The sequence below is a fragment of the Strigops habroptila genome, chromosome 2, assembly GCF_004027225.2.
Source record: "Strigops habroptila isolate Jane chromosome 2, bStrHab1.2.pri, whole genome shotgun sequence".
NCBI classification, from domain to species: Eukaryota; Metazoa; Chordata; class Aves; order Psittaciformes; family Psittacidae; genus Strigops; species Strigops habroptila.
This window is the reverse complement of record NC_044278.2, coordinates 99035321-99063135: the sequence shown is the minus strand read 5'-3', so window position 1 is coordinate 99063135 and position 27815 is coordinate 99035321. Positions and strand designations below refer to the sequence as shown.

Genomic DNA, 27815 nt, shown 5'->3' with positions numbered 1-27815 from the left:
AGAGAGAAATGGGGCAACTCAGTGGATCGACGTTAGGCTAAAGAATTCAGACTCCAGAGCAAGCTGTTCCTTATTTAGTGCATATTTACTGTTTTCACTTTCAGAAGGCACTTATCTAACATTCTAAATCTACGTACTGGAGATGAAAAAGAAAGTAAAGAAATAAAAGAAAAAGATGCTAACTCTAGATTTGGTCTTGCTAAATTAGAAGCCAATTTATTCAAGCTAAAATGGAGTTTGTGAAATAGGTTACTTAATGCATAACGCATTCATTTAAAAGTCTGACAAAATATCTTGTTACCTCCAAAGACAGACGTGCCCTTTTAAGTTGCACATACCAGTAATGGAAAATTATCTTTTGCAATTAAACTGAGAGGTTTAATAATTTTTTTTAAAAAATGCAGTGCAACCATCACAAGGAGCAGGCAAGACAGACTACACAAGGCTTAAATTAGACTGCTTCATAATCATGGAATGTGTAAAGATGAAAAGAATCAGGTTTTGATACCCCATCAATCATGGTAATTTATTTCTAAAAATGTGTTAACCTTGGAGAGTAGAACTACTCAGAGCCATGAATAACATTGTTTATCATTTCAGCTTACACCTCATGCTCAAAAATATAACAGTAGAAAACTATTTGGTTTAAAATTGCACCAATTAAAGTCAAAATGGAAATGAACTTAACATTGTGTCCAAGAAAGTGTGCTCGTGCTATTCCTTAAAGAATACAGACCTTTTAAGTTTAATTCATCATTAGCAGAATCATGTGCATAAGAACAAAGAAAATGTGCTGTTTTCTCTAGCCCTTCCTGCTGCACTAACAGACGGTAGAGACATCATTTAGCCAAGTTAAATGAAATTTTAGGGAAAAATATCTTGAGGGAGACACTCTGCCTGCTTTAAAATTGTTAGTTGCAATGATTTTCCTATTTTGTCCTATGAAGAGAAGAGGCCATTTTGTGCTTCAATAAGAGCATGGCACATATTTCCAATACTGATGACAGTTCCTAATTCTAAATTCAGAAAAGCAGTTCAACACATTTCCAATTACCAAACACTTCAAGGGTAGCTAGGAGCTAACTCCAAATTTAAATTTTTCTTGATGACTCTCCTGCAAGTGTAGATTTTAATAATTTATTCCATTTTGTTAAAACAATGACTCTTTCATCTTATTTAGAATTATTTAAAGGACGTTTCCTGTTTAAAACCACGAGAACCTTGTACCTAATTTTCTGTTGGCTTCAGTACACTGGTCTACTATTGCCATCTACTGGCTTCCTTGTATGCTGCACATAAAATACACAAGAGGGATAATTTCTTGAAAAGCAGATCAAAAATATTGCCCTAAAATCGAATAGCTAAAAAGTAATACAGAGAAAAAAGGGAGAGTTGCTTCCTAACGCGAATTGAAACAATTAAGTTGGTGTGGAAATCCTGCCATGAGAAAACCGACTGTGGACAACAATACCAGGACAACATGGACAATAGGTGGGAAGTGAAAGGGAGCTACGTGTTCATCTTTAAGCCAAGCAAAACTCACAGACTAAGCTTGGCTCCTCTTCCAAGAAATCCCACCGCTAAAAAAGCCACTTGTAATTTCCAATTTTACTTTAAAATCAGCAGAACACAGGGCCGTGATCCATCCGCTGCCTTCCCCTTGCTGGACTGCAGGCAGTGGCCCCACACTGGTGTCCCCAGCCCAGAGAGGACTCTGCAAAGCTACACTAACTTTCTGAGCAGCTTTTATCTTCTGGCCTACTCGATTCATCTGGTTCTCCAGCTGGAGTTTACTCCCATTGCCAAGACAGAGACCTCATATAACTTTGACAGGATATTATCATTAGTCTTTCCTCTGTCGTAACAATGGCAAAAATACAAGCACAAAAGTGACAACATACAGGCAAAGCTTTAACAATTCAGACAAGGACACAAATTAAATGATGCTTGGTTCATACAAGGAATTACAGCACACCTCTGGATCGCAGAAGCATTCTTAAAAAGTGACTTTGGCTCTTGGTCGCTTTAGCCACTGTCACTAATGCCCAGAGGGTACAGCCACAGGATATTGTTTTTTGTCCAAAGGAAAAAAAAAAATGGAATGATGTCCTTGGACAATTGAAGGAAAAAAAATCTATCCCCAAATTTAAAAAAGATTGTTTAGTAGAAGTCTGGTTTTATGTTTTCACTGCAGTCTCTTTTTATAAACAACATCACAGAACTACAAGATACTGTTCCTATTGGAAAGCTGTATGAGAAACCTGATCCTGCAAATATGTGGCCATTCTGACACAAACTGGAGGGGCATTAGCCCAGCCCCTGTCTCCTACAAGGACCAGTAGTCAATGATTATGATGAGAGTTTAAGAACAAGTCAAATTAAGTGATCTTTCTCCTACATACTCTCCCATCAGCAAGCAGTGCTTTTTAGGGACTTGTTAATTCTCTTGCTATTTTAAAAGCTAGCTCTCCAATCAAAATTTTGCTGGTGAAGCTATGCTGGTTTAAGGGATTTTTTTTTCCCAACTGACATAGTTATGCTGGCAGAACTTTTAATGATATACTAATGTATCAACAGAAAAGTCTTTTTGCCTGTACAGTTAATTTTGTTTAAGGATTCATCTTCTGCTACATCAGCAAAGGAACTACTTTGCTAGGCATGCACAACATGTTAATTTTGGTAGCTTGTCCAAACTGACAAATCCTTTCAAATCTGGACAATGTGAAGTCTGGACACATGCACAAGAACTTCTAGGATGTCTCTGCCTTGAATGGTCAGAGAAAACTTTTACTGAAGATTGCCACATCAAAAAATCAGACATAAGTCTGCACTGAAGGAGTCAATGCAATGTTTTTGGGCATTGCTGAAGGAAGCAGTAGCCACAGTAGATGTATATAAAATACACGTGGCTTCAAACTTTCTCCTGGTCAAAGTGACCACAAACACATCTTTAAAAACTTAGTTTTCATATTATAGTTTTAATTGGTGCATATGATAAATACCACTTGAGATCTTTGAGGTGTGTTACTTATTTCCACTGAAGAAAACAGGCATATAATATCATACCAGTGTGAGGACAAATTAAGAACTAAATACCACAGAATAGCTATCTCTATGCATAAACAGAGTTATAAAACTCAAAAATAATACTAATATTTATCTTTTATAATATTAAGTAACTATATAAATATATCCACATATTAACATATTTTCACAAACACACACACAGACAAAGATGTGTTATGTAATATATAGAAAGCATCTCTATATATTATATACACAAGCACTCTCTCAAAAAGTTACAGTAAACATACAGGCAGGCACAATAAAACAGTGTTTTAATAGAAAATATAATTAATGCACATCTTTAGCGCTGAACAATACGTTACAGCATCTGTACATACTTTGAAAATTCTAAATGCAGAGCAGTCTTCATTAATAGGGTTTACTTCTATGATATTTGAGATTGCACAGTTAAAAGAAGATTCCCAAATGTAAAACCCTGATGACATACATACCAAATGTATATTAAATATGCTCTCAAATGCAGAAACAACAATTAAAGGCTTTGTTGTTTTGCTTTTGGATTTTACTTAATAAATTAGCTTTGTAGAAAATAAAGGTAATTTATTCTTAAAATCAAAATTATCCAGCTTCCTGGAACATTACCAAAACACTAAAGAAGTCTATAATTCCCCATCTCTTCCAAGTTTTTAGGAAATAATTGACACAAGCTAATCAAACCACTTTCTAAATTCTGTAAAAATATTCTAAACATTTTTACTTTATAGGCCAAGTTGCAGTATTAATCGTGACAGAGTATGATGTTCACCCATAGAGATGACTACTAAAAATGATCTGTTAAATTTCCAAACACTAAAAAATAAATAAAAGCCATTAAAAATATAACTAAACATGTAATTTCCCTCCCTCCCCCCCCCCCCCCCCATGTATAATGTTTTGCAGTGGAAAGATTCACTACAGTGCGTTTTTCATTACTCAAGTGTCAAACTGCTGTAAACGATTCTTTGGCAGAGCAACTGGGGCAAAGGAAAAAGAAAGAGGAGGGTGGGGAAATTAAAAACATAAAGGAGGCGAGGGATGGATGAGGACAAAGGCATAATTTCTTGCTTTTAAGCTTTGCAGTTATTAGCATGGAGGATCTGAGCAGTAATTCTCATGGACAAGCGTGCTGGCAGTCCATTCGAAAGGTACACAGTTTCAGCTAGGCTATACAGAACATACCTGTATTTCAGATGAGCAATGGGTATGTGATGTTTTAGTTGTGGGAGAGCTGTTGCAGTATTATTGCTTAAAAATGAAAATAAATAAATGCTGGCTATGTTAGCTGATGACTGAGAAAATCTAGGAAAAGCATGAGGAACAACTTGCTTCCATGTTGAGGACGTTCAGGGTTGGAAAGAGTAAAGAAAAAATATGAGTGAGGCACAGCTTGAAATTTTAAGTACTTAAACCAAGCAACTGAGAGATATTCGTTTTGCTGCAGAAACAGCTCACACCTGTGAGCCAGATTGCATGTGCTGAGCTGAGTTTACTTCATGCTGATTTAACTCACCACTGGAGGGGCTGAGCTGAGAAACATGAAAGTGGAAACAGTACAAGAAAGTGTACATGTGCAGTCACACCACCTGCAATTTATGGAAGCTGGGAATGAACACTGAGTAATCTGATATGGGAATGGTTATGTTTAATGTGTCACTTATTTTCAGTGACTATTTGGAGCATTAACATTACCATGAGTAATAAAGAAAAGCTTACAAACACAGGCAGATGTATCAAAAATGTGAAGGATGTGTGTGTTACATTTCAATGGCAATAGTATGAATAATCTCATAATACACTGAATATATTCTGTGTGCATATACATCTAACACACATATTCATCTTTGGTGAAAAAATACAAATGTATGGGATGCATGCTACACTGAGGATGTCATTGAAACCTCAGTAAAGCTTGGTCAAAAGTTTGGTCAAGTTTGGTTTCAGAAGCTCCGACATATTCTAACCTGGAATGCCTAGACTGGAATTGCAACATGACAGAAGGCAGCAAGGATCTCCATTAAGTCTTTGCCCCATTAAGTCCTGCTGCCTAAAGGGAAGCAGCTTGCATGTGGCAGTACAATAAAATGCTGCTGATGCTCAGCTAAATCTGCAGAGCTAGACTCATATCAACTACGAATGTAGCAGTGAGGCATCACAGCAGTGAGGCAACACAGCTCTCTTTGAAGTCTTCAGAGGAGAGAAACTTAGGCTGCCATACAGATTTTCTGTTACAAATTTTAAGTAATTTCCATTTTAAAGTGCTGCTGTCCTGTTACAACCTCTGTGTGGCCTCAATCCATGTGATGATTCTGCTGCCAAGTAAAATGTCATGATCCCATAGTTCAAATTACTGAATCTACATTGGACTTAGGTCTACTGATCTTCTGGTAAAATGTGGAAATGTGTGTACAGAATTATATCTCCTACGGCTATTAAATAACAATGTGACTCACAAGGAGAATCAGTGAAGAAATTGCGCAGAATACCAGTCTAACTATGTTTATATTAATTAAACATTAGAATTATTTAAAGATTAACCCTCTCCAGTTTCTTTTGGTGGCATGTCTTAGACACATACTGTCTTGTGGGCACATAAATTTAAGTGTTTCGGCTGTGTATTTCAGATGCTTACTGCTATGACAGAAACTCCAGCTGCTGTGCTGTTCGGTTTAGGGCCTGTGTTGAAATGCTTCTTTATCTTCCCAGCTACTGAGAGCTGATGTTCATTCTCTGGAAGGCCATCATCCTGCAGAGAAATAAAGCAGGATAAAACTTCAGAGAGAAAAGGTGAAATAAAGGAATTGCGAGGTGATTCTGATAGCACCTGTCAATATAGAAAAGTTTACAAAAAGTTAGTAATGAAATACGTGTCAATCTTTGTCTCCAATCTTTGTCTCCATATCTAAGGTATTTATAAGATGGACATCATATAATGGCATGAACCAGCCCCTCTTTTTTAAAAGAATTTATCCAGTACCTTCCTCTCAAACTTTAGGTAATATTAATTAATAATAGTTGTTAAATATTTTATTATTCTTTCTACCACATCTTAACTACCACTGCCCATTTATTTTTAGGTTCATTAATATTTCAAAGCTTGATACGCTGGGAGCTGTTTATGATTCTAGTTACTCATCATATAAATTCAAAGACAATGACCTCAAAAGTAGAAAGCACCCAAGAGATTAGAGAAGCCAGAGGCCCTGCTTTGGTAGGATGCAGGAAAGAATCTCCAAAAGCCCTGAGAGACACCAATAAGATCCTTGTCTCATCAAAAGGTTACAAACTCTGGGACTCTGTGGCTGGTGAATATTGCAGCCACAGCGCAGGGAGTCCCATGGTGGGGAAACCCAAGGAAGATGAGAGCTGAGGCACGCCGTGGCTGAGGTACAGGATGATCAGAGGCACAGACTGTCTGGGAAAGAAGAGCAGGGCCGGAGCCAGCTGTGGATGGCCTCTTCTTCCTTGCTGAAAGACACATGTTCTCAACTTGAGCTAAGGTGAAAGCAGGCACACAACTGCATGGCCAGAGGCAGACACATGCTCTGCTATCACACACACCAAGAGAGCCGGCTGCACGTGAGCTCCAGCCCAGAAGCCATGCAGCTGGGCCAGGAGGTGCCTCCTCCCAGCTGAGACACCCCTCTTTGCAGAGCAAACCTGTCTATCTGCACCGAGACATGCAGGCATCCTCAATGCTGAAGCAAAACCCGAGCAGAAAGCAGGGAGTTTGCAGTTCTGTGCAAGTCAGCAGGTTGAATTCAAGCCCAAGAGAAGAAAGGATTTTTTTAGAAATTGCTACTAAGAGCCTTATGCCTGAAAAACAGTGCAAAAGGCCACTGGCTGGTGAGACTCCCGTGCTAGCAGAATATCATAGGATAGGAATCATAGGATAGCTTGGATTGGAAGCGACCTTCAAAGGTCATCTAGTCCAACCCCCTGCAACGAGCAGGGACATCTCCATATGCAGGATCTCTGGCGACAATATACAGAATAGGTGGAATAGGCAACAAAATGCAGAATAGGAAGAATATGCAAGGATATCAGGTCACTGGCCTTCCACAATGGTCATCCCAATTTGGTACTACACACACAATCTTGCATGGTGTGTGTAGCAATCAACAGTTGAAAAAGTTCTAAAATTCCACTTAAGCAAAATTCTAGCAGAATACAGGCAAACGAGACAAGATCAGAATACAGAGAGATGACTGACACTTCTTTTTCTGGCTTTGCAGCAATTCTGAGTGTGCTTAAAGAGTTAGAGAGTTGCTGCAGTAAATCATGAGTTCAGTGAGCATATGGGAATTTTAGGGAGGTTGGTTAGGGTTTGTTATTTATTTAGCTTGGGGAGTTTGTGTTTAGAGATCCCTCACTCACCTCTTAACGAAATACCTCAGCTGGCAAAATATGGTCAAGTGCACACAGCTGCAAAACACAAAACAATACAACCCAGTAGCCGATTATTATCTAGCACTGGGGAGTCTTGGCTTGGTGGTATATGACCCCTAAAAATAACCTGCTTTCCGCTGACCTTGCCTTTCCCAGAAGAGAGCTATTCTGTAAAGTGAACTCTTCTTCATGGGGGGAGGGGGAGGAATAAATAAATAAAAAAACCATTCTTTTGGCTTTCTTGACATGAAAGCCTGCCAAATGTTCATGTCATCTTGTCAAAAGACTAAATTATGGACAAGACAATGGTTACGAAGACTGTGGTAATATTTTATTGGTGAAGCACCACACCCACAGTTCCAGTGGCAATGCTCCAGAGACACATAGTTTGGGCTCCAGCTTTTAGATGAAATATCTTCCAGCTCAATTTAAGATGCAGTATAGGGATATACAGGAATTACTCTATCGTTTTAAATTTTAATATCGTCTTAAATTTTCTTGCTCCTGTTAGCGCTATCTGATGTTTAGTAGTTATTTCTTTTTTAATTCCAACATGCTATATAAACAAGTTAATATATATTTGCTGGCTCTGGGAATCACTTCAGCCAACAATAAAATAGATATTGAGGAAGAGAGATGGCAGCTGTTTAACTACATACAAAACAAGCTGCTCTGCACTTTAAAAGGCAAGAAGTGAAAAAAATCCCATCAGATTCACCAGAATCAGCAGGGTAAGTTGTAGAATTGGAGAACAGACTAAACACTGCTGACAAGAATTTCATCGGGTTGCTGAAATGGGAAGGATGTCAGACCCCAAATAGTTTAACTGTTCCTTTACCCTATTTCAACCTTTTGCTACAGGAACTACTTCTTGCACTGGGTTAGGAACACAGAATTTTATCTGAGCTTCATCTCAGCAGTCAGGACAAGATCTTTTAAAGATGACTAATGATTTTTGTTGCTTAACTCCGGGAACTTTAAAGGGTCATGAGCTTCAGAAAATGTTGACTGCTGATGCTCTGGAAGAATTGCTTTCCTGTGCATGTCTCAGATGCGGAGCAGTCAAAAAACATTGACAGTTTCAAAACTCTGGTCCAGAATTTGAGTTTTCACTTGGACAACGTAAACTGCTTGGGATCTTAAGGGGTTTTTTTGTTTGATTTTTTTGTTTGTTTGTTTTTTTAAATCAGCTTCCATAAAATACCTTTCCTGCTCTATTTCCAAGAAATAAAAAAAATTGGGGGGAAAAAAAAGAAAAGGGGGGTAGTGGGGGGGGGGGCGGAGGGTCTTGGAATAATTTGAGTAATTAATAAACACTGTTTTCATATTTGCTTTGTTTCCTATGGCAGGAGGCACTGTCACTCAAAAAAAGAAATAAGTGTTGAAAAGATGGAACAAAGTTCAGGATTCACAGATTCCTACTGCCCTGAAGCACTCAGATCCATTTCATAAGCCAGTCACAAGAGCTTTACTTTCCAGGTCTAAAAGCATCAGACGAATAGGTCATTATATAAATAATGGCAGAAAGTTAGAACAAATAGAAGTGCTGGAAAACCTTTTGGACTCTCTTTCCTTTAAGGATTGTAAGGACATTTTTCTTTAGGCAGTGTTCTAGGGTGTAACCAAAGGTAGTGCAGCTGCCAAATATGAAATGTCTTTTTAAATTAACTTCATTGCAAATGTTCAGCTTAGTACTACTTACTGCTTGGTTATTCATTTCTTTTGCACACAAATTTCCAAGGCAGACATGGTTAAGGAAACATATAAAAGTTCCAATTTTGCTAATTCTTTTTAGGCTGGTGTGTGCCATCTTCCTCCTCCAGCAACCACATATCACATTTTATATTGATTATTTTAACAGAGAAGGATTTATAGAATGCAATCCACTCTTTTCAGCCTTCACTGCTGTATAAGGAAATATTTACTACTTATACAACAAAAAGAGAGTAGGCTTGTCCTGCAACTTGCATAGTATAATTCACGTTATCAATATCATCAATGTTTAAAATGCCAGACCTCAGGCTTCCAGCCTCTTCTATAACTTTTTGGTTTTGCAAAGAATTTGAGCAGGTAAAGGAAAGAGCTGGGGTCCCTGTAGGGGAAGTATAAACTGATGGATTTGTTTCCAGGTCTAAGTATACTGCATAGGACAGAAAAATCCAAATAAACTAAATGGAGGGGGCAAGGAACTGCTGCTGAATTGCATTTAGAATTCAAGATCGCCATCTGTGGCAGTGGCACGTAGCCAACATCTTTTCAGGTTTTGTTTTTTTGAATTGAAAACAGCTGGGGTATTATTGACATAGGAACTGCTTTATCGGTCTCACTGCCCAGAACAAGTTTTGCACTCTCCAAGAGGATTCCAGCTATTTTTATAGCAAAAACTGAAACTGAAATGAGGGTTGGCTCCTACTGAAACTGTCAAAGCACATTCCAGGAATCTCAGCAGTTTACCAAGTAATCACATAGTAAGCAGCTATAAAGTAGAATGGTTATTTACAATCTACAAAATGGTTTTATACAGTGTAAGCAGTTACAACACTTCTATCAATGGTTTCATCAAAGAGAGAAAATGTTCTTAAAATTGCTGAAGAAAACACATGCGTATTTTTCAAGCCAGCTCTCCTATCCAGTACTTTATGCAAGTTTACCACTCTATGAATAGGTTCCAAACTGGAAAAAGAAAAGGGAAAGTCCAGTATTTGATGCCATGGAAAAGTATTTAAACATGTTATCTGGGAAAATTGACTGTTAGGTGAAAACTCTGTGTGCCATTTCTTCTCAGAAACAGTATTTTATAGAAGTTGCAGATAATCACTCAGGTAATTACAACAACATAGATCACAGAGCCTTTTGTAAACAGGGATGAGTGTATTAATTCCCTGTACTGAAGCTGGGAAAATGAGGTACAAGGAAGCTGTGTGACAGAATTGCAGCTGGTCAGGCAGGTGATGGTATGGTGATGAGAGGTCGGATCTGACACCAGTGCATCATTCTGTCGCTGTAAACAAGCAGGCTGTCCCTTCTAGGCTGTCTACTGTGTACTTCCCAGACCCACTTCAGTGAAGTGTCCTTTTCCACGAAAGCACTCAAGCACCTGTTTCAACTCAGCCTTGTTCTTATTTCTCCTGGAGTGAACTAGGATTTTAGTGCCATCTAGTTAATTTTATGCTTCATATTAAGTGCTTCCATGTGTGATGCCCTGAAATAGGAGTGACTTTTGGAATGTGCTCAAGCACTATCCTGAACTGGTCCCAGTGCTGGCCTTTCTCCTTCCAGAAAAAATATCTGGAGGATACATAAGAGAATTCAAAAGAGGTTTTGATCTGTGTTATGAACTATCATTAGTATATTGCTGAAGACAAAATACTGATTCGTCTCATTTGCTAAAAGCAGAAAAGGAGAAATTACAAAATTTTGGACAGAAAAGAAGAAATTAAAAAACCGTCATGGAATAGTTGTTTCACTTATTTATGGACAGAACTGCTACAGATTTTGATTGCAAAGAATTATAATCAGCCTAAAACTAGAAAAACTGCAGCAGAGTTAGACCAAAGGTGAATTGAACACAATATTTTGTTTCTAACTGTGCGCTGTAGTCACTGTTTATGAAATAGTACATTTAATGAAGACAAGTAGATCTTTAACTTTCCCTGGTATATACTCCAGTTTCTGCCAACCAAGTACTCAAGAACTTTGTGAGCCAAGAGTTGTATCCAGACCACTATATTTAATAGGAACCAATGGGCTCATACTCCAAAAATGTATCAAACTCTCTTTTGAAATCCATTTATACTTGGACTCTACAGCACTCTCTGGCAAACTGCACCACGTTTTAACTTACTGAACAGAAACCCAGGAATTTGCCAGGGTTCTTCAGTAATCAGAGCTCAGGTTTGGTTAGTGGAGCTCTGAAGTGTTAAAAAGCTTTAGTCCCCAGCCCCTTTCCCCATCCTTCCTCATCAGCAGGCACTACTGAGGGCAGGGAGCAGACCCTCATGTCACCTGCACACCATCGCCATTACGTTACTGGCAAAGAGCCACACCTTCATACATCTCTCTAAAAAGGCATCCTAAAACATACTGTGGTATAACCAAAGCCAAAAAAAAAAAAAAAAAAAAAAAAAAAGTGCCTGGGAGGAAATTAACAGTTCTAATATATTTTTCAGAAAAAGAAGATTAGTGACAACATCCTTATGTGGTGTAAACATGTGATGTTTCAGTAACCTCAGCAGCAATATGCAGAGTGACACTGCGGGTGACCTGGCCTCTCTGCGGCTTCTGATCAGTCACTTACATCTCTTCCTCAGCAGCAGTCCAGAAATCCCCACCCATCATCCTCCCGTGGAGAGAGAGACACCTCAGTCACCAAAAGTCATTATAAACTGTGACAGAACACTATGTCCAAGGACAGCACTTGGCACTGAGGAAAGTTAATATTTCAGCTGCTAGAATGTCATCTTAAAAATGAAAGGATTTTCATCAGACATTGTCCTGGATCCTTGCATTCTTCATACACTGTAGAAGTGCTCTGCATGATAAGAGTATTTACAATTTAAGAAAAAAAGTTTGGGCAATAAGGGAGATTCCAAGAGTAAAGCATATACTTGGTAAACACTTAAGCGATGACCACAATTCTGGGTTATATGGAGGACAGTTTCATAAAAAAAACCCCAAACATTTGAGGCTACTGTATATTTGAATTTTTAGGATAGTGTTTTAGTGAGAAAAAGATTTTGGATACAGCAGCTGAGGAACCAAATAGTGTTCCAGGGAGGACTGCATACTCAAACTTGCAACCAACGAAATGAAGCAGTATTTCTTCCTCCTTTATTTTATTTTTTTTTTCTCTGCTCATCCCAATTGTGTTTTTCTCTCAATCTTCCCTTCTGAATTTGAACCTGGATTTTCTCCAATTTTTCCCTCTTGTCACACAAATATTTTAAGATATATTAAATAGTCTGAAATAATTAAAAAATATTAAGTAGTGTCCTTGTCTCAGCATTAATTAAAGAGAAATCTGTTTATTTTCTGCCAGATTTATCCACATGCCACCTCACCGATTACCACTTTTATGGCAAATGTCCAATCACTTAGAGACAAGCCAGGATACATATATAGGTAAGTCAAATCAAATGGGTATGGCTGCACATAAATATACATATATTTCAATGTCAGAAGCTAAATATGATTCTAAAGGTTTCCCTGTTTCATGCTGGCTCAAGTAGGCTTAACACTATGGACTATATTTCAATATCTCAATCATGACTGTCAGATTTTTGAGTCTATCTGACTTTAGGATAGCAATATGTGCCACTGAACCCATAAGACGATTGTTGGAGGTATAAATTTGTCATGAGTGGTTGAGATTTGCTTAAAACCTGGCCCAAAATATTTCAGAGAAAATGTAGCTAAGCATGCATAAAATAGTGAATACTCTGAGGTATGTGTGATATACTAAACCAGCCTGTAACCCAGCTTATTTCCAGTTAAATCTGAAGCATTTTTAGAATGTGCTGGCTCCAAAAAGGCATAGAAAGGACCTGACAGAAGAGAGCTCAAAGGTGCCTAATTACAAGCAGCATCTACAAGCCTGAAAATACTTACATTAACCCATGGATGCTCAAGAACTTGCAAGGCTGAGAATCGTAGATCTACATCTACTTGAAGCATCATCGTGATAAGTTCCTGAGAAATGGAATACTGGGTCAAATTTAAGGAACTCTTTTAAAGAACAAATCATTTAATTCACTAAAGTTCTTTTCAGCTGATTATGTAAGAGTTCTCAAAGAGAGAGTGAACTGCCAACTGCAGAAATACGTTAAGATTATTAAAAAAAAAAAAACCCAACTATGAACTGCTGAACTTCAAGCTGAACTTTTAAATCAATATCTAACAGTACCTTGAAAAGCTAGAAGACAGTTCTGAGTTACAGTTCTGTAGCCACTGTTTCAGAGAAAAGCACTTAATACATAATGTACAAAACAGATGGTTGCATGAAATTAGGTTAGCTTCCCATTAAGAAAAAGCCGATTCCTTTGTAGGAAAAAAGCCAGCAAATGAGGAATTTTACTTCAAGCTCTTGAATAAATGACATAGAAAATATATAAAAAAAATCCACTTAAAAACATTTTTCAGAGTCTGATTTCTTGTGCAATTACCTAGTTTTCAACTAGCATGTAAATAAACATACGTAATTCAAGCACTGAGTGGATTGCTCAGAAAACAGGATGGCAGCATGACAGCAAATAAAGAGGTATCATCAAAACCTGAAGTTTATAATTCTTAGTGACAAGCAGAAGTTAAATAAATAGGCTAATACTTCAAACCAGAAATTTTAGACTCAACTATTCGGAAGAAGGAGTTTCACAGAACAACGCTGGCAAAGGACTTGCAGAGTTCTCATTAATGATGCTATGAAATAGAGCCTGCTACAACACAATTATGTGATAATTAAGCCGTTATCTACAGGATGACAATATAAATAGTTTTATGGTTTTGGCTTTTTTTTATTACATACATATATGTATTATCTCTACATATACATGTATACATATAACTGTAGTGAATGCCAGATCCCTAGAAAATCTGTCAGTTAAACTGTTGCTCCAGTGCACTAACGAGAGTTAAAAAACTTGATCTGCTCTGCAAATATAATGAACTCTGTTAGGGTCTGTATCTGAAAAGGACTGTACCTGCTTTAGCACACCTCACGTTCTGCCTCCTCTGTGTCATATGCCAAGAGGCTATGGCCCATGAACTGGTGGCCAGGACAAGTCTGTATTTCATACCACACTGACCACAATAAGGAATTACAGGCAATGAGCGGCCTGGTTCTTTGACAGAAAGAAACAACAGACATATCATCTAATGGGATTAATAAGGGGAAAACAGCCTCCCTATAATGTTGTTATATAATATTCAAAGGGCCCAGGTTGGTACCTGGTCCACATCATAAGTACGTATAAAGCGCAGTCCCAGGGAGTTTCCAAGCTAAGAAGTACTTCTGTAAGAAGTCACTTCAAAGTTTTCTTGATCAGTAAGGGCTGCTGGCGTCTCTGTTGAGTGAGACATCGTATAGAGATGGGGTCTATTTCAGAACCACCCAAAGTCTAACAGACAGACAGCGATCAAACAACATCACACTTGGTGACCTAGAGGAATTTATAGGTGTAGCAAGACATGTATGAAACATGTCAAATACAGCATTGTGAGAGAACGCCATGTATTAGATACTGGCACTGGGAAAAGAAAGTATCATCTACTATAAAACCCACCTTTGCAGAATCAGAAACATTGTCCCAATATGGAGATGGAAAATCCACTTGTCCCATCAAAATCTGGTCAAAAAGTACTTCTTGGTCATCTCCACTTCTATAAAGTAAAAACCAAACAAAACCAACAACAAAACCCACAAAGAAATTATTTCCAGAGCTGGTTTCAATAGGCTTCTTGAAATTGCTTTTAATTGGTGATCACTTAGTATGGTTTTGGAAGCTGTTAATTCCCCCCAGGCCCGCAAGCACGGGTGTGAAAAGTGAAGTAAAACAAAATGCATTTGGTGCATTCTTTCTGAGGTAACTTGCTTGTCTTTAGGATTGTCAGCGACTTTGCAATTGTTTTGAGGGGGAGGAAAGTTCTCATATGTCCTTATTAAGGGTCTTACATTTTAATTACCTTTTACTGATCACAGAATATGTTGTATTTGGTCCATGAAAGAAGAGGCTTATTTCAGTGTGTATTTTAAACATCAGGCAAAGCCACACAGAACCTGTAATGAAGGCTCTTGTTTTATAATGCAATGAAGTTTAAACTAAACAAACATGAGACAGAATTTTTACAGTAAAATCACAGGCATTTATGGGGTTTGTGCAAATTACTGTGCAGAGCAGAGGAAAAAAACAAAACAACCTACGAGTAGAGAACTGTTTCCAGTGGGAATTTCTGTGCTTAATACAAAAGCAGCACAGGGACCAATTCACAGAATAAGGATGGTTGAATAGATCAGTCCATACCCACGGAACGGAGGAAAGCCACAGAGCAGGATGTAAGTAATCACACCCGCTGCCCAGATGTCCACCTTCAAGCCATATCTAGAAGTATGAGAGACATGGTTAGAGACATTTGAATCCTATGAACTACAGTACAAGAACAGAAGAAACATTTTCAAAATTATTAATAATTTCTTATATATTCTTATCTGAACTTTCTCTAGGTCCCACCTGCCTATCCTCATTCCACTTTAAAATCTTTTTTTACATTTGTATCTTAAAACTACATTAGATCAGAATGTAGGAGTGTACAGAAGACACTGTACTGTATTCTTGAGTTAGACAGTGATGCCTACCTTCACCTAACATGAAGCCTGCAAAGGTGACACAGGCTGCTCAAGCTATCAGGCACCTACTCTGTGGAATAAATCAGAAGAGCACAGTGTGTGATAATGAAACAAAATTAAGTAAATGATAACTTAAGAATTACTTCTACTGTATCTGCAAGTGGTTAGTTAGTAACTCAGTGTTAAGATGAGAAGTCTGAGGCCAACAACTGGCAGAGGAACCTGCTATAACTCCAAAGTTGGCCCTGCTCTGAGGTGTTTTGGACAAGATTGCCTTATGAGGTTCCTCCCAGCTGAACTGTTCTATAAGCCATGATTCTGCATCCCACTCAAGCAAAGGCAGCATAAAATTCTTAATTGCAAGAACTCCTGCCTGACTTGCTGGTGAGAACGTGCTCCACTGTGTATATGTTAAAGAATCATCACTAGAAGTGATTTACCCAGTTTCTGCAATGATTTCTGGAGCTACATATGTTGGGGTCCCACAAACAGTATATAGAGGTCCATCCACAATTGTTGCTAGGCCAAAGTCTCCTAGCTTCAGGGACTTGCTTCCGTCTTGGTGTTCATAAACCTAAATCAGGAGGAAAATTCAAAGGTTTAACACAATACCATCAAGGTAACTATTGTATCATTTACTAACTGCCTTCTAATTACAGTCTTTGTTCTCCTCCTTACCTACAACATACTTTTCTGTGTGCTTTGAAAATTCAGTATTTGGACAACTTCCCTTGAATGCACTCAGGATGCTTGGGAAAGACTTACCTTTTTACCTGGACAACAAAGGACATAGCTAGCTAGAAGCTAGAGCCCAGAAGCAAAGGTCTGACCTTCCAGCAGGGACATTCCCAGGTTAACTCTTCACTGACAGCAATTCACAGTGTAGGGTTTTTGAGTTTATTAATTTTACTTGCACAGAGCTTAAAGGCTTACACCGGATTTTCAGCTTCTTAGATAATGCAACAGTGATTGCACTGATAGCAGCAACAGATTCTTTCCTGTGTATTGAAGTCACCTAGCTGGACTGTTTCACCTAGAAACACTGTCCTCTCCTTGAATGACTGTTAAACACCGATCAGTGTCATTGTGGCATGTTACCATCATGGGCTATTAATGAGCGTACATGAAAATCCTGTCTTAAAACGTGGTCTTCACAGCAGTAACATGATTTTTCATGGGCTTTTATGGGTGCAAGGGAAGATTAAGATATAGTCACAAGAAAAAAGCTAGAACCATCAGAAAAAAACCATGATTTAAAAGCTGGCTTAATGCAAAAGAACAACTTCTAACTTTCAAACACCGTAAACTTACCAAAAATGTTTAAAATAAAACATATCTAAATTAAAACACTAGACTGTGAGTTTTTCCCTAATCTAACTGCTTGTTTGGGTTCTTGCTTCCCATTTTGAAATTGTTTATGACGCATCTTAATGCTGTTTATCGCAACAGCACCTTAAGAATTGGAAACAGTTTGCAGGAGGCAGTTTATTATTTTGCAACCCAAATCAAAGTACACAGTCTGGCTCACCAATAGTGAGATCCTGACAAGAATTAGCAGTAAACAACTGCACAAAAATAGAAGATATCATCTTTCACAATTAAAATCAAAATCATACCCATCTTGACCAGCTACTCCTACATCAGAAACCACATTTATCTACAACTGTTTGCAGAGAAAAATGCTCTATTTCTCCTTACAAAACCACAATAACTTCTACAATGAACCCTTGAACAGTTCACTTTGTGCAAAAATGAAATCTTGTAGTCTCACCACTGTTTGCTACAGATCTGCTATAGCTCATAATAATGACATATATTTTACTGCCCAGTTTGTCCTTTGTTAATGGTAGTCATGTCTAAAGAGGAAACCCCTCCCTGTCCTGAATCCCTGCTACCGGCTGATAGAGCCTTAAGCAGATATTCAGAATAAACAAAATCCTTCTCCTTTCCTTATGTTATTTTTAATAATACAACTGGATCTTTAAGAGGACCAGCAATTTCATATGGATTCCCATTTCTCTGCTACTAAACCAGAAAAAAAAAAGATAGGCTTATAGAAAAGCACTGGAAAAAAAAAAAAAAGGCAATTACAGTTTTATTAAAAACACAGATTGTTAAATACATCTGGTTCCTGAAACTAAAGAAAGTGCTCTCTGAAATGGCAGTAATAAATCTAATTTCAACAACAGTTTTAATTAAAGGCTAGAGACTAGAGCTTTAAATATTCATTTGCTGAAAAATGGGGAGTGTGCATTTAGACATCAAGAGCTGAATCCAGTCTAATTAGCATCTCCTATTTCATGCAGTTATCTTTTACAAAACCCTCCGAGTTGTGTTAGCCTAGTGAATGTTCACAAATTTCTTCATTCAATAGGTCTCACCTTGTATGACTCATATATCCTAGAAACTAATTATGGAAGAGGCTTGTTTGTCAATATTTACCAATGCAGAAGGTTCGGTACTGTGCACTTTCTAGTATTTTGCCCCATCTGTTTCTAGGAATTACTTTCCTTGGAAAACTACTTCAGTTGACTTGTAAAATTGAAGAAAGTAACTTTTCCTCACCCTGTTATAACTGCATATAAAAAGGAGCCCAATGTAAAGCTGTGGTATGTTACTTGCCAGTCAAGGAATGTGAAAGATAATTTAACACTCACGTTATTCAGAACAAATGCTATCTATGTTCCACTGCATTTAAATACTGAAGGGCAATTAAAGAAATGGGGATTAGTGCAAATTACCCACTATGTAGTGCTTTCACTGTTTTAACTAAGCAATAAAACTGTGTAATTGTACAACACTAATTGAATGCAGCCACACATAATTGTGTGCCACCATATGTATCCTATTACTATAAAGACTGTCAGTATTTTCTAAGCTGCTCTTGTGATCAGTGCAGATGGCAACAGTCAGAGAAGTTGTTCTCTAGGGTTTATTATATGGCTATAAAGACATCCCATGACTTGACAAAACAAATGTGCTAAATAGCAGCAATTATGAAAAATGTTCCAATTCAAACACGGAAGACACTCTCTAGAGAACAAAAAAAAAAAGCTAAGAAATCACAGGTATTCAGCATACCCTAAACTCTTAGACAGTTAACTGTTAGGTGGGCTTTGCATATTTTGAAGATACTAAGGAATATTTAACCACTTATTACTAGTGTTGCACATAGGATGTTGAGACAGGTTCATACATAGAATCATAGAATCATAGAATAGTTAGGGTTGGAAAGGACTTTAAGATCATCTAGTTCCAGCCCCCCTGCCATGGGCAGGGACACCTCACAATAAACCATGTCGCCCAAGGCTCTGTCTAACCTGGCCAGGGTTGGAACACTGCCAGGGATGGAGTATTCACAACTTCCTTGGGCAACCCATTCCAATGCCTCACCACCCTCACAGTAAAGAACTTCTTCCTTATATCTAATCTAAACTTCCCCTGTTTAAGTTTGAACCTGTTACCCCTTGTCCTGCCACTACAGTCCCTAATGAAGAGTCCCTCCCCAGCATCCTTGTAGGCCCCCTTCAGATACTGGAAGGCTGCTATGAGGTCTCCACACAGCCTTCTCTTCTCCAGGCTGAACAGCCCCAACTTTCTCAGCCTGTCTTCATACGGAAGGTGCTCCAGCCCCCTTATCATCCTCGTGGCCCTCCTCTGGACTCGCTCCAACAGCTCCCTGTCCTTTTTATGTTGAGGACACCAGAACTGAACAAAATACTCCAAGTGAGGTCTCACGAGAGCAAAGTAGAGGAGCAGGATCACCTCCTTTGACTTGCTGGTCACACTTCTTTTGATGCAGCCCAGGATACGGTTGGCTTTCTGGGCTGCAAGTGCCCACTGCCAGCTCCGGTTAAGTTTCTCATCAACCAACACCCCCAAGTCCTTCTCTACAGGGCTGCTCTGAATCTCTTCTCTGCCCAACGTGTAGCTGTGCCACATGAAGGTTTATCAGCAGGGTTCGTAGCTAATGGCACAGACCAGTTCAAAGCATGACATTTACTTCTGGGGAAAAGGAAAAAACAAAGTAGAGAGAGAGAAAGGTGCTGCTCCTCCTTTCCCCCCAGGGAAGGTTGCTCTGCTCTGGGCAGGTCTGTTATAGGCTGCTCTAAACCTAAAGCTACAACCTGTGAGTAGGAAAAGGGCAGGGAGGAAAAAGGCTGATTCTCACACTGGTGGCCAGGAGAACTTACTGTAACACTACGGGGGTTTGCAGTTGCAGATGCCAGACCGTGATAGTAACGACACGAAAGCAGCAGTACAAGAACAAGGGGAACATAATGCCATGACCACTTAGCTGAGGGGTTACAGACCTGCAAGCAAAAGGCAGGCTACAGAAGGCAAGTAGAAGGTCTTTAACATCAGAAAGACTAAGACCCATATGACATTTTGTAAGTGTTTTATAAATGCCATTAATTATAACCCTAATTGCAATCTTGTGATACAAGGAACTATGCATTCCATTTGACAGACAAGAACATAAAAGTAGAAAGTTCAAGAGATACTAAGGCCACAGACAGCCAATGTCCAAGACAGGGTCAGAATTCACATGAGGCTGTTTCCAAAGCATTCTTCTAAAACAGTGTTCATTTCTTTCAAGGCCATGAAAAATCTTAGAGAATTAATATTCAGTTGCTGGCTTCTAAGAGTTCGGATGCTGCAAGAGGTTAAGGGCTGCATCCTCACTGCTCACTACGAATATCGACGTAGGACCTTTACATATGCACAGCACTGGAATAATCATTCAGAATCAATTCAGCTATAATGCAAACAGTGTGATCATTCCTGGTGGTGAGTAATTACCAGAGATGGCTGGGAAGGTAAATCTAATCTACTCCCTATTGCCTCCACCTCCTGCCTACCTTTCCCTCTTCCCTCAAAACCTTAACTCTTCTGTTTTCAGACTTTAGAGACACATCAAGACAGCAGAAGGGCAAGCCTTGCCCCAGATCAAGACCCTCCTGCACACTCCATGTCACAGCATTAATGAATCCTGGCATGTGATTGCTATAACTTCTGCATGCAGTCACCTCTGAACACCAGCACAAGGGCTGCGAAAGGAGTATCAATCACTAGTGTTTAGTGAAACTTCTACCCGACATTGTTTGTAGCAGTTTCTGGAAAATGAGGGCAGGCTGCTTCCTCACCCAGAACTATAAAGGCATCTAACACTAGAGGAACCTCAACTGTAAAAATCCCCCTCCCTGGAAATTTAGTAAGATCTACTTGAGTCAACTTTCCCATAAAACTTCTTCACTGTCAATCAGGACTAAATGCATTAAGCCATGCCAGAGAGCACACAACTGAGAGAACTGATATTCTAGGTATCTTAAACACTGTTTTATGGTCACAGAATATATGGACAATTGGGACATCTTGGTACTAGAACATGTGAATTTGGGAAAACTCAGAGAACAGTGAAATAATCAGAAGAAATAAAACTATGTCCATTGGGCATCACAATTGCTGCATTCAAGAGTGAAAATTCTCAGATGAAGGACTTGTTGCCAGGGTACATTTTTCACTGTCTTCAGTGGATAGGGGTCATACAAATTCAACCAGGAAAATGAAGATTTAGGCTGTCTATTTTAGAAAGTATCTTAATACAAAGTGCTATAGGACTATTTGAAAGATGTAGCAAGGAAAGGAAGAACACTGAAGTTTCTTCCTGGTTGTGCTCTGCTGTACTTCATGATTAGGGCACAACATTTACATCCACAGTGTTCGTAAAACTGAACTGCTGCTAATTACTTAGGCAGCTGCAGAAGTACACAGTAATCTGTTGAGGACAGAACACCTCTGTGTTTATGAGAAGCTAGAAATTATACTGCAGCTTACTAAAAGGTCACTTCTATTGATCTCTGGAACAATTTTGCTGCTGTGTCCTGAGGAACAGTCTAGACATACCAGCTTATGTTACTGTACTTCTTGTGATAGCTGTTATTCTTAGGAGCGCTTTACAATGCTAAGGTTAAAAAAAGGGCTAGTGACTTAAAAGACTGAAATAAACTTGGCGGGTGTGTGGAAGGAGGGAGAAGCGTGGACCTTCTGTCACACACTCCCAAGTTACCAACAATGCCAAAAGTTGAACCTTCACTTACCAGTAGATTCTCCGGCTTGATATCCCTGTGGACAATGTTCAGGCTGTGAAGATATTTGATGGCACTGGCCAGATTGTAAAGCATCCCGCTGGCATCTCTCTCTGTATATTTGTTGGTGGAAGTGATAGCATCAAAAAGATCTCCTCCCTGCAGTAAAATGACCATGGCATATGAGCAATATTGCTTGTGAAATGACTGAAAAATTTAGGGAAGATCAAGGAGCATCATTTATAGAGGAGGAGGAGGGAGGAATAGCACAGTTTCCTTGGAGCTATAAACTATGGGTACTGTGATAACGTCCCCCATAATGGCAGCTGAATATATCAGTAATTCAGAACCACTCATCGTGGCTTAGGCGGTCAGCCAAGAGGCAGGAATCTCTACTGCAAACCATTCCCACCTGCTGCTGCTTTTGTAACGTGTCCAGCACTTGACAACCTGTGTATTCAGAGCCACTGTTGTGAATTTCTGGCATGCCAACACGCCTGTGATGATGCCATGTACCAACCCTTGCCACTCTTTATTATAACCATAAACACGCTGATACAAAATTTTTGCCCAAATCCTGACTGAACTCCAGGAAAACAAAGGAACTCTGAGTAAAACTCAAACCAGCTACCTGTCATCACTGCTAGCATATTTTAAAAATCTGTTTCTGTCTCATAAAACTTTGAAAACATGGATTATAGAAACCACTTTGTCTACACAAGATGTGAAGTTTTTGGTAGTGTGAAGCTTCTTGCAGCTAACACTGAAGAACTCTCCAGCATATATGTCAGACAGTCATACTGGAAGACACTTAAGAATTAACATTAGTATTTCACCACAGCTACAAATACAGATGGCAGCTTCTGCCATTTCCAGCTCATCGTGCTGTCTAATTCAGCTAAAAGCTACTTCCAGTGAAAGAAAAACAAGAAAGAAAGAAAGAAGAAAAGAAGGAAAATTGGGTGAAGTTCTCGAAGCTGAAATAATCTTCATCAGGATCTAAGGCAGCCATGACATTTGGACTGTATTTCCAGAGCTGAGTTGGCAAGTGGGAAGAAGAACATGTAAGTGCTTGGAGAAAGACCAAAAAATAAGTTTAAAGAAGAAATTAAGGAGGAATCTTGAATCTTGCCAGAGTGAAGGAAAAAACAAATATCTTTTGAGAGATACTACTCAGAGGTATTGGGCTCTTGGCCAAAACCAAAGCAGCAGCACCATAAAGAAAACATGGGGGGGTGGGGGGTGGGGGGGAGAAGGATAATTCTGCAAAACCAGTGCAAAAAATCCATGCTGCAGCCAAAACATAAAGATAAAAAATAAATACAGGAGACTGTATCTTAAAGAAAAAAGTAGGTATTTTCTGAAAACAAGAGAGGAATCCCAACTTTCCCAACTCTCAGGATTTTATCAACAGTCTCAAGTTATTTGCCCCCCCCCTTTTTTTTTTTAAGGCTCAGCTCCAGAGTAAACACTGTTTTCACTAAGAGAAAGGAGGAGGGGGAAGAAACAAAACCCATAATTTTCCCAGGAACCACAGCTACAGAGAAAAAGGCAGGAAACGACAACCACCAGAGACTCAAACCTGAGAAAACAGACCCTACTTGTTAAAAACCCTAAACAAACTATTATGAATTTTGCATTGTTGAGGTGCAGCTGAAGCCTGCCAGGGCAGGTTTATTCCCACTGTAGATGCAAAACCCCAGCTTTGGAAACTGCTTGCAGCCAACCATTGTGAAATCTGGACCACATCAAAACCTCTTGCTCTGGTTGGTGACTGATCAAGATACATAGCATCTAGGAAAAAGAGGACTAAAAGGCCAAGCTAAACCAGATAGAGGATTACAGAAAAAGGCCAAGTATTTGGCAAAAGTACAATACCATGTACTTCATGGCATTATCTGATCCCTAAGTATTAGATATCAGCATGTGGCAAAAGATGTGGGATAGATAATCTATCTTCCATAAGATCCTTCCTGTGAAGTCCCTGTACCAGCTGCTTTTTAACATGAGGTAGTGGATTAGACAGATCTTTGGTCTTATCTAATATATTCCAGATGCCCAGGAGAAGTGCCAGTAACATCAGCAAAAGATCTGCTTCCAAACAAAGAAAACTGTCCAAGCTGAGGTATGAGGGGCAAAAAGGAAAGAAGCTGAACTTTAAAAAGAGAAGGGAAAATTTTGGCCTTAAGTCAGAAGAAAAAGAACAAATGTTCATGCACAAGAAAAAAAAAAAAACCCAAAACTAAACTCAGAAAAAGATAGAGGCTGCAGAGAACATTAATAGACAGTCAAGCCAAGCTGAAGCAAACTAATTTTCCCCATTTAAGCAGTTTACTCAGTAAAGTCTCTTACCAGGTAGCCAGATAAAAAAAGCATATACTTAGTCTGTGGGATTCTCTGCAGTGAAAAGAGAGGTAATATCCTGGAAAGAGTCAACACAGCTGACAGCTATATCAGGCAGAATTGTTTTCAGACTTCCCTTTCCCTGAAGAGCACTTTAACCTGCAAGGTTCTGCTTAGCTGATTCACGCAGCAGGTCACTATCATTTATTCAGGCACAAGGGGTGAGTTCAGGATGACATTTCAGTCTTAAATCCCCAGTTCTGGAGTGAAATGGGATCAGCAACATCTGAATGCAGTTTTTATCATCTGTGCACATGAGGAAGTATACTTGGAAGTACAGTAACTAATTATTTATTTATTACCTTGTTATATAAATGATATAATCTCTCTTTTCTTCTGCAAAAGTGAAATCATATCCTGGAGCACTAAAGGAAACTGCAATAAATCTTGCTTGTTAAATTGGCCAAACCCCTGTTAGGTTTAAATAACAATTTTGTTTCGCTGTGCAAAAAGGCAACGTGCCAGAAACCAGGTCTTTGCTTCCTTCTACAAGCACCACTTGCAATGTGTTTATATTTGTATTTATGAAGTGCTTTTTCTTACACTTTACAAAGCAATGAATGGCCTATCTGCCATGAGGTGAGGGCACTATTTGCAGCAGCCACTTATGTCAAACATGTTACTGCCAATTAATGCAGGGTGGTATTAACTGAAACCGTGCTCTGCGGTATCAAGCCTTTTCTCCTTGAATTTCTTTCCCGTCTGTGAGTTTGATTTAACGTCAGGTCTTCAAAAGCCAGTCAATAACAGATGGTTAATCAATTTTAACAGTGCACGCTATGAAATACTAACAGTCAGCAATTGATGAATTAACAATTAATGTCTTTCCAGAAATACTTGGTTTATTTGGGTTTTTTTCTCCATTAAATATTAAGGAATAGACATTTGCTTTAAAGAAACAAGGTTAACTTCCCAGGATCAAGATATTTCTTCTAAATTTCTTCTATTAGTGCACATAAAAGTAAAAAACATTAAACCAGTGCTTTCTAAGATACCTGAACTACAGAAATGTCTATAAAGCCATTCTATAACATAACTAAAAGCATAAATATCTTAGTATGTGCAGAAATTCTAAAGAGTAAAAAAGAAAGAGTGCAAGAAAAGATATTTTTCCAGAAGGTGAATATAATGGATGATTTTTTTTATACAGATCTTTCGGCTAGTTATGTTGTAAGGGTTGTCAGTCCCCTCCTCTTACTTAGCTGAGTAGGACTTTGATTAAAAATCCACTGGAGACTACAATTTGAACATTTTTCAGGCATGAATAACACAGCAGGTTGCACCCATAAAACCAGCTATGTGCTTATGTCTTGGCATGTTAGACAAGGCTCAGCTTTTACTTCTTAGCACACCTCATGGGGCCAAGATGAAGGATTTGTCAATGCAGGCTGAAGCCGTGGCTATGTTAGATTACAACGTCATGCAAGAGAATTGAGGCAGCTTTGAACAAGCTCTCATCGACACTGGAAAAAACCTACAATAGCATGGATCTCCAAGTGAGCTCACTTATTGTAGAAAAGAGCAGTAATTATGATTAAAATCGTGTTAGATGGCTAATAGCATCTGATTTGAAGCTGTGCTACTTCACTTTGCACTCCTGAGTGTGAGAGAGGGCTGTGACTATGATGAAGGTAGGGAAATTCTTCTGGCACTGGTTACACAGAGGGATTTGTGGTGTGGAAGAGTGCCAGTATTTTGCTTTTTTCTTAGGATTTAACCCCTCTATCAGAGACAAAAATGGGGATGCTGAGTACCCTGTCAGCTCCTTGCCACCAACATGTCCCAGTGTGCTTCCTCAGAGCTTGGAGGTGGTGGATAGTAGGGTTAGTGGTACGTTAAGCTCCATAGCACCACTCAAGCCAAGTAGGACACCTGGCAGGCTCAAACCTAAGAGGATGACATTGCCATCTTCTAAGCAGTGGGGCATCACCTGAGCTTCTCATGGATGATAAGGCTATCCCAGCCCATCAAAAGGACTTGGAAAATCTGTGACCATCCACCCACAGGCCACACTTGACATACTCCCAGCTCTACACTGAGAACACAGCTTGTGTCACTGGTGCTGCCATGGAGCATGGGGCATAATGGAACAAAACAAAAAACTTTTCATTCTCCTTGGTCTTGTATTCCAGTCCAGAGAGTGAGAAGTTCTTTAAGAAACACTTGGACCTGGGATCATCCTACGTCGCATCTCAATGAGTTGCCTATATTAAGAACATCCCCTAATCTTTACCTAGAGCAAAGCAGATAACAATCCTGCTTGCCAAAATCACTTTCTCTCATGACCTCTGCTGATGCCTGTTTCTAACCATGGATACCGAGAATGCCTGCCAAAGGTGACAACACTTTTAAATTTAATTTAAATGTAAATGATCTGGGTGGCAGGGTTCAGAGTACCTGATTTGCTCACAAGTGTTAAGCATGCACATACAACAGGCCTGCACACAAATGCTGCTGCTGCTGCACAGCTTTATTGAAATCTTTGTCCTTAAACACCTAAAACTGTGGATTTCCCAGGTGGCATGATAGGCTGCCCCAGGAGAGCATGCTTATCAAGATACAGAAATGGAGGTGGCTGCTGGAAAGATGTCCTTCCCATAGAATAGCTGAGGAAGGAAAAAGAATCACTAATTACTAATTTAGTGAATGTGAAAAGCAGGCGTATTCTGTTAAAATAAGTATGGAGGACAAGATGTCCTCAGCAGTTTTCTGCCCTGATTTGTACAATTTATGCAAATGTATTTTTACCACCTTTTATGCACAGTGACATACTTGTGTATTAGTACCAGAATCGAGGCTAAATTAATTCTTCTTGCACTGCACAGCTGACAGTATTTGGGGCAAGAGATGACCTACTCTGAATTTCATAATCCAGTCTGAATATGTCATTCCACCAGCAAGTGAAAGAAGTGCATGAGATCTGGAAGTTACTGTGAAGAAATAAATAGGGTCTCAAATATAAAATACTGCATTCACAAACTCACTTTTCAGAATAGAACCATGCTTTAAATAGCAGGCATTTCTCTTTCATTTCCCCCTTCCCCCAGCTTAAATTTAGATTATTATCAAGGAGGCAAGCCTCACAATGTGTTACTATAAATCAATAGAGAAAAAGGACAAGTAATAATGTTTAATATAAATTAATAAAATTTAATTAAACTGTATTTCTTAAAAGAATATTGAATTTTGAAGGCTGGTATTTACGGATATTCAGACTGGGGGCATTTTCAATTCACCTCAAGGAAGATGCATTTCTTTAAGTTGAAACTTTTAAAAGACACTTATTTTGGGGGAGCAAATAAAACTGGTCATCTCTAAAGTACTGTCCAGAGTGGGCTTACAGAAAGTTAGATGAATGTTTGAAATATTTGAAAGTTATAAGAAAAAAATCTGACAGCGTGTCACACATCTTTCAGTAGGGTGCTGGACAGAAACTCTTTCCATTCTAAATTATTCTGTGATTCCATGATTTTTAGTAAGCATTAGTACCAATGAAACTTCTTAGTATGTTTGAAACATTTCTTAATAAGCAG

At 38.9% G+C, this 27815-nt stretch overlaps 1 protein-coding gene across 3 annotated transcripts in view; it reads right to left on the bottom strand.

Moving 5' to 3' along the window:
- The window catches only part of DCLK1 (doublecortin like kinase 1), a 244224-nt gene that overhangs the window by 14356 nt on the left and 202053 nt on the right, over positions 1 to 27815 (bottom strand). For all 3 annotated transcript variants that reach the window (XM_030476083.1, XM_030476084.1, XM_030476082.1), the window contains exons 11-16: positions 21892 to 22038; positions 16231 to 16364; positions 15468 to 15545; positions 14730 to 14826; positions 13060 to 13140; positions 5696 to 5809 (exon numbers count right to left, since the gene is read on the bottom strand). In XM_030476083.1, the coding sequence (XP_030331943.1) occupies positions 5696 to 5809; positions 13060 to 13140; positions 14730 to 14826; positions 15468 to 15545; positions 16231 to 16364; positions 21892 to 22038 (651 nt within the window). The remainder of the gene's footprint in view (positions 1 to 5695; positions 5810 to 13059; positions 13141 to 14729; positions 14827 to 15467; positions 15546 to 16230; positions 16365 to 21891; positions 22039 to 27815) is intronic.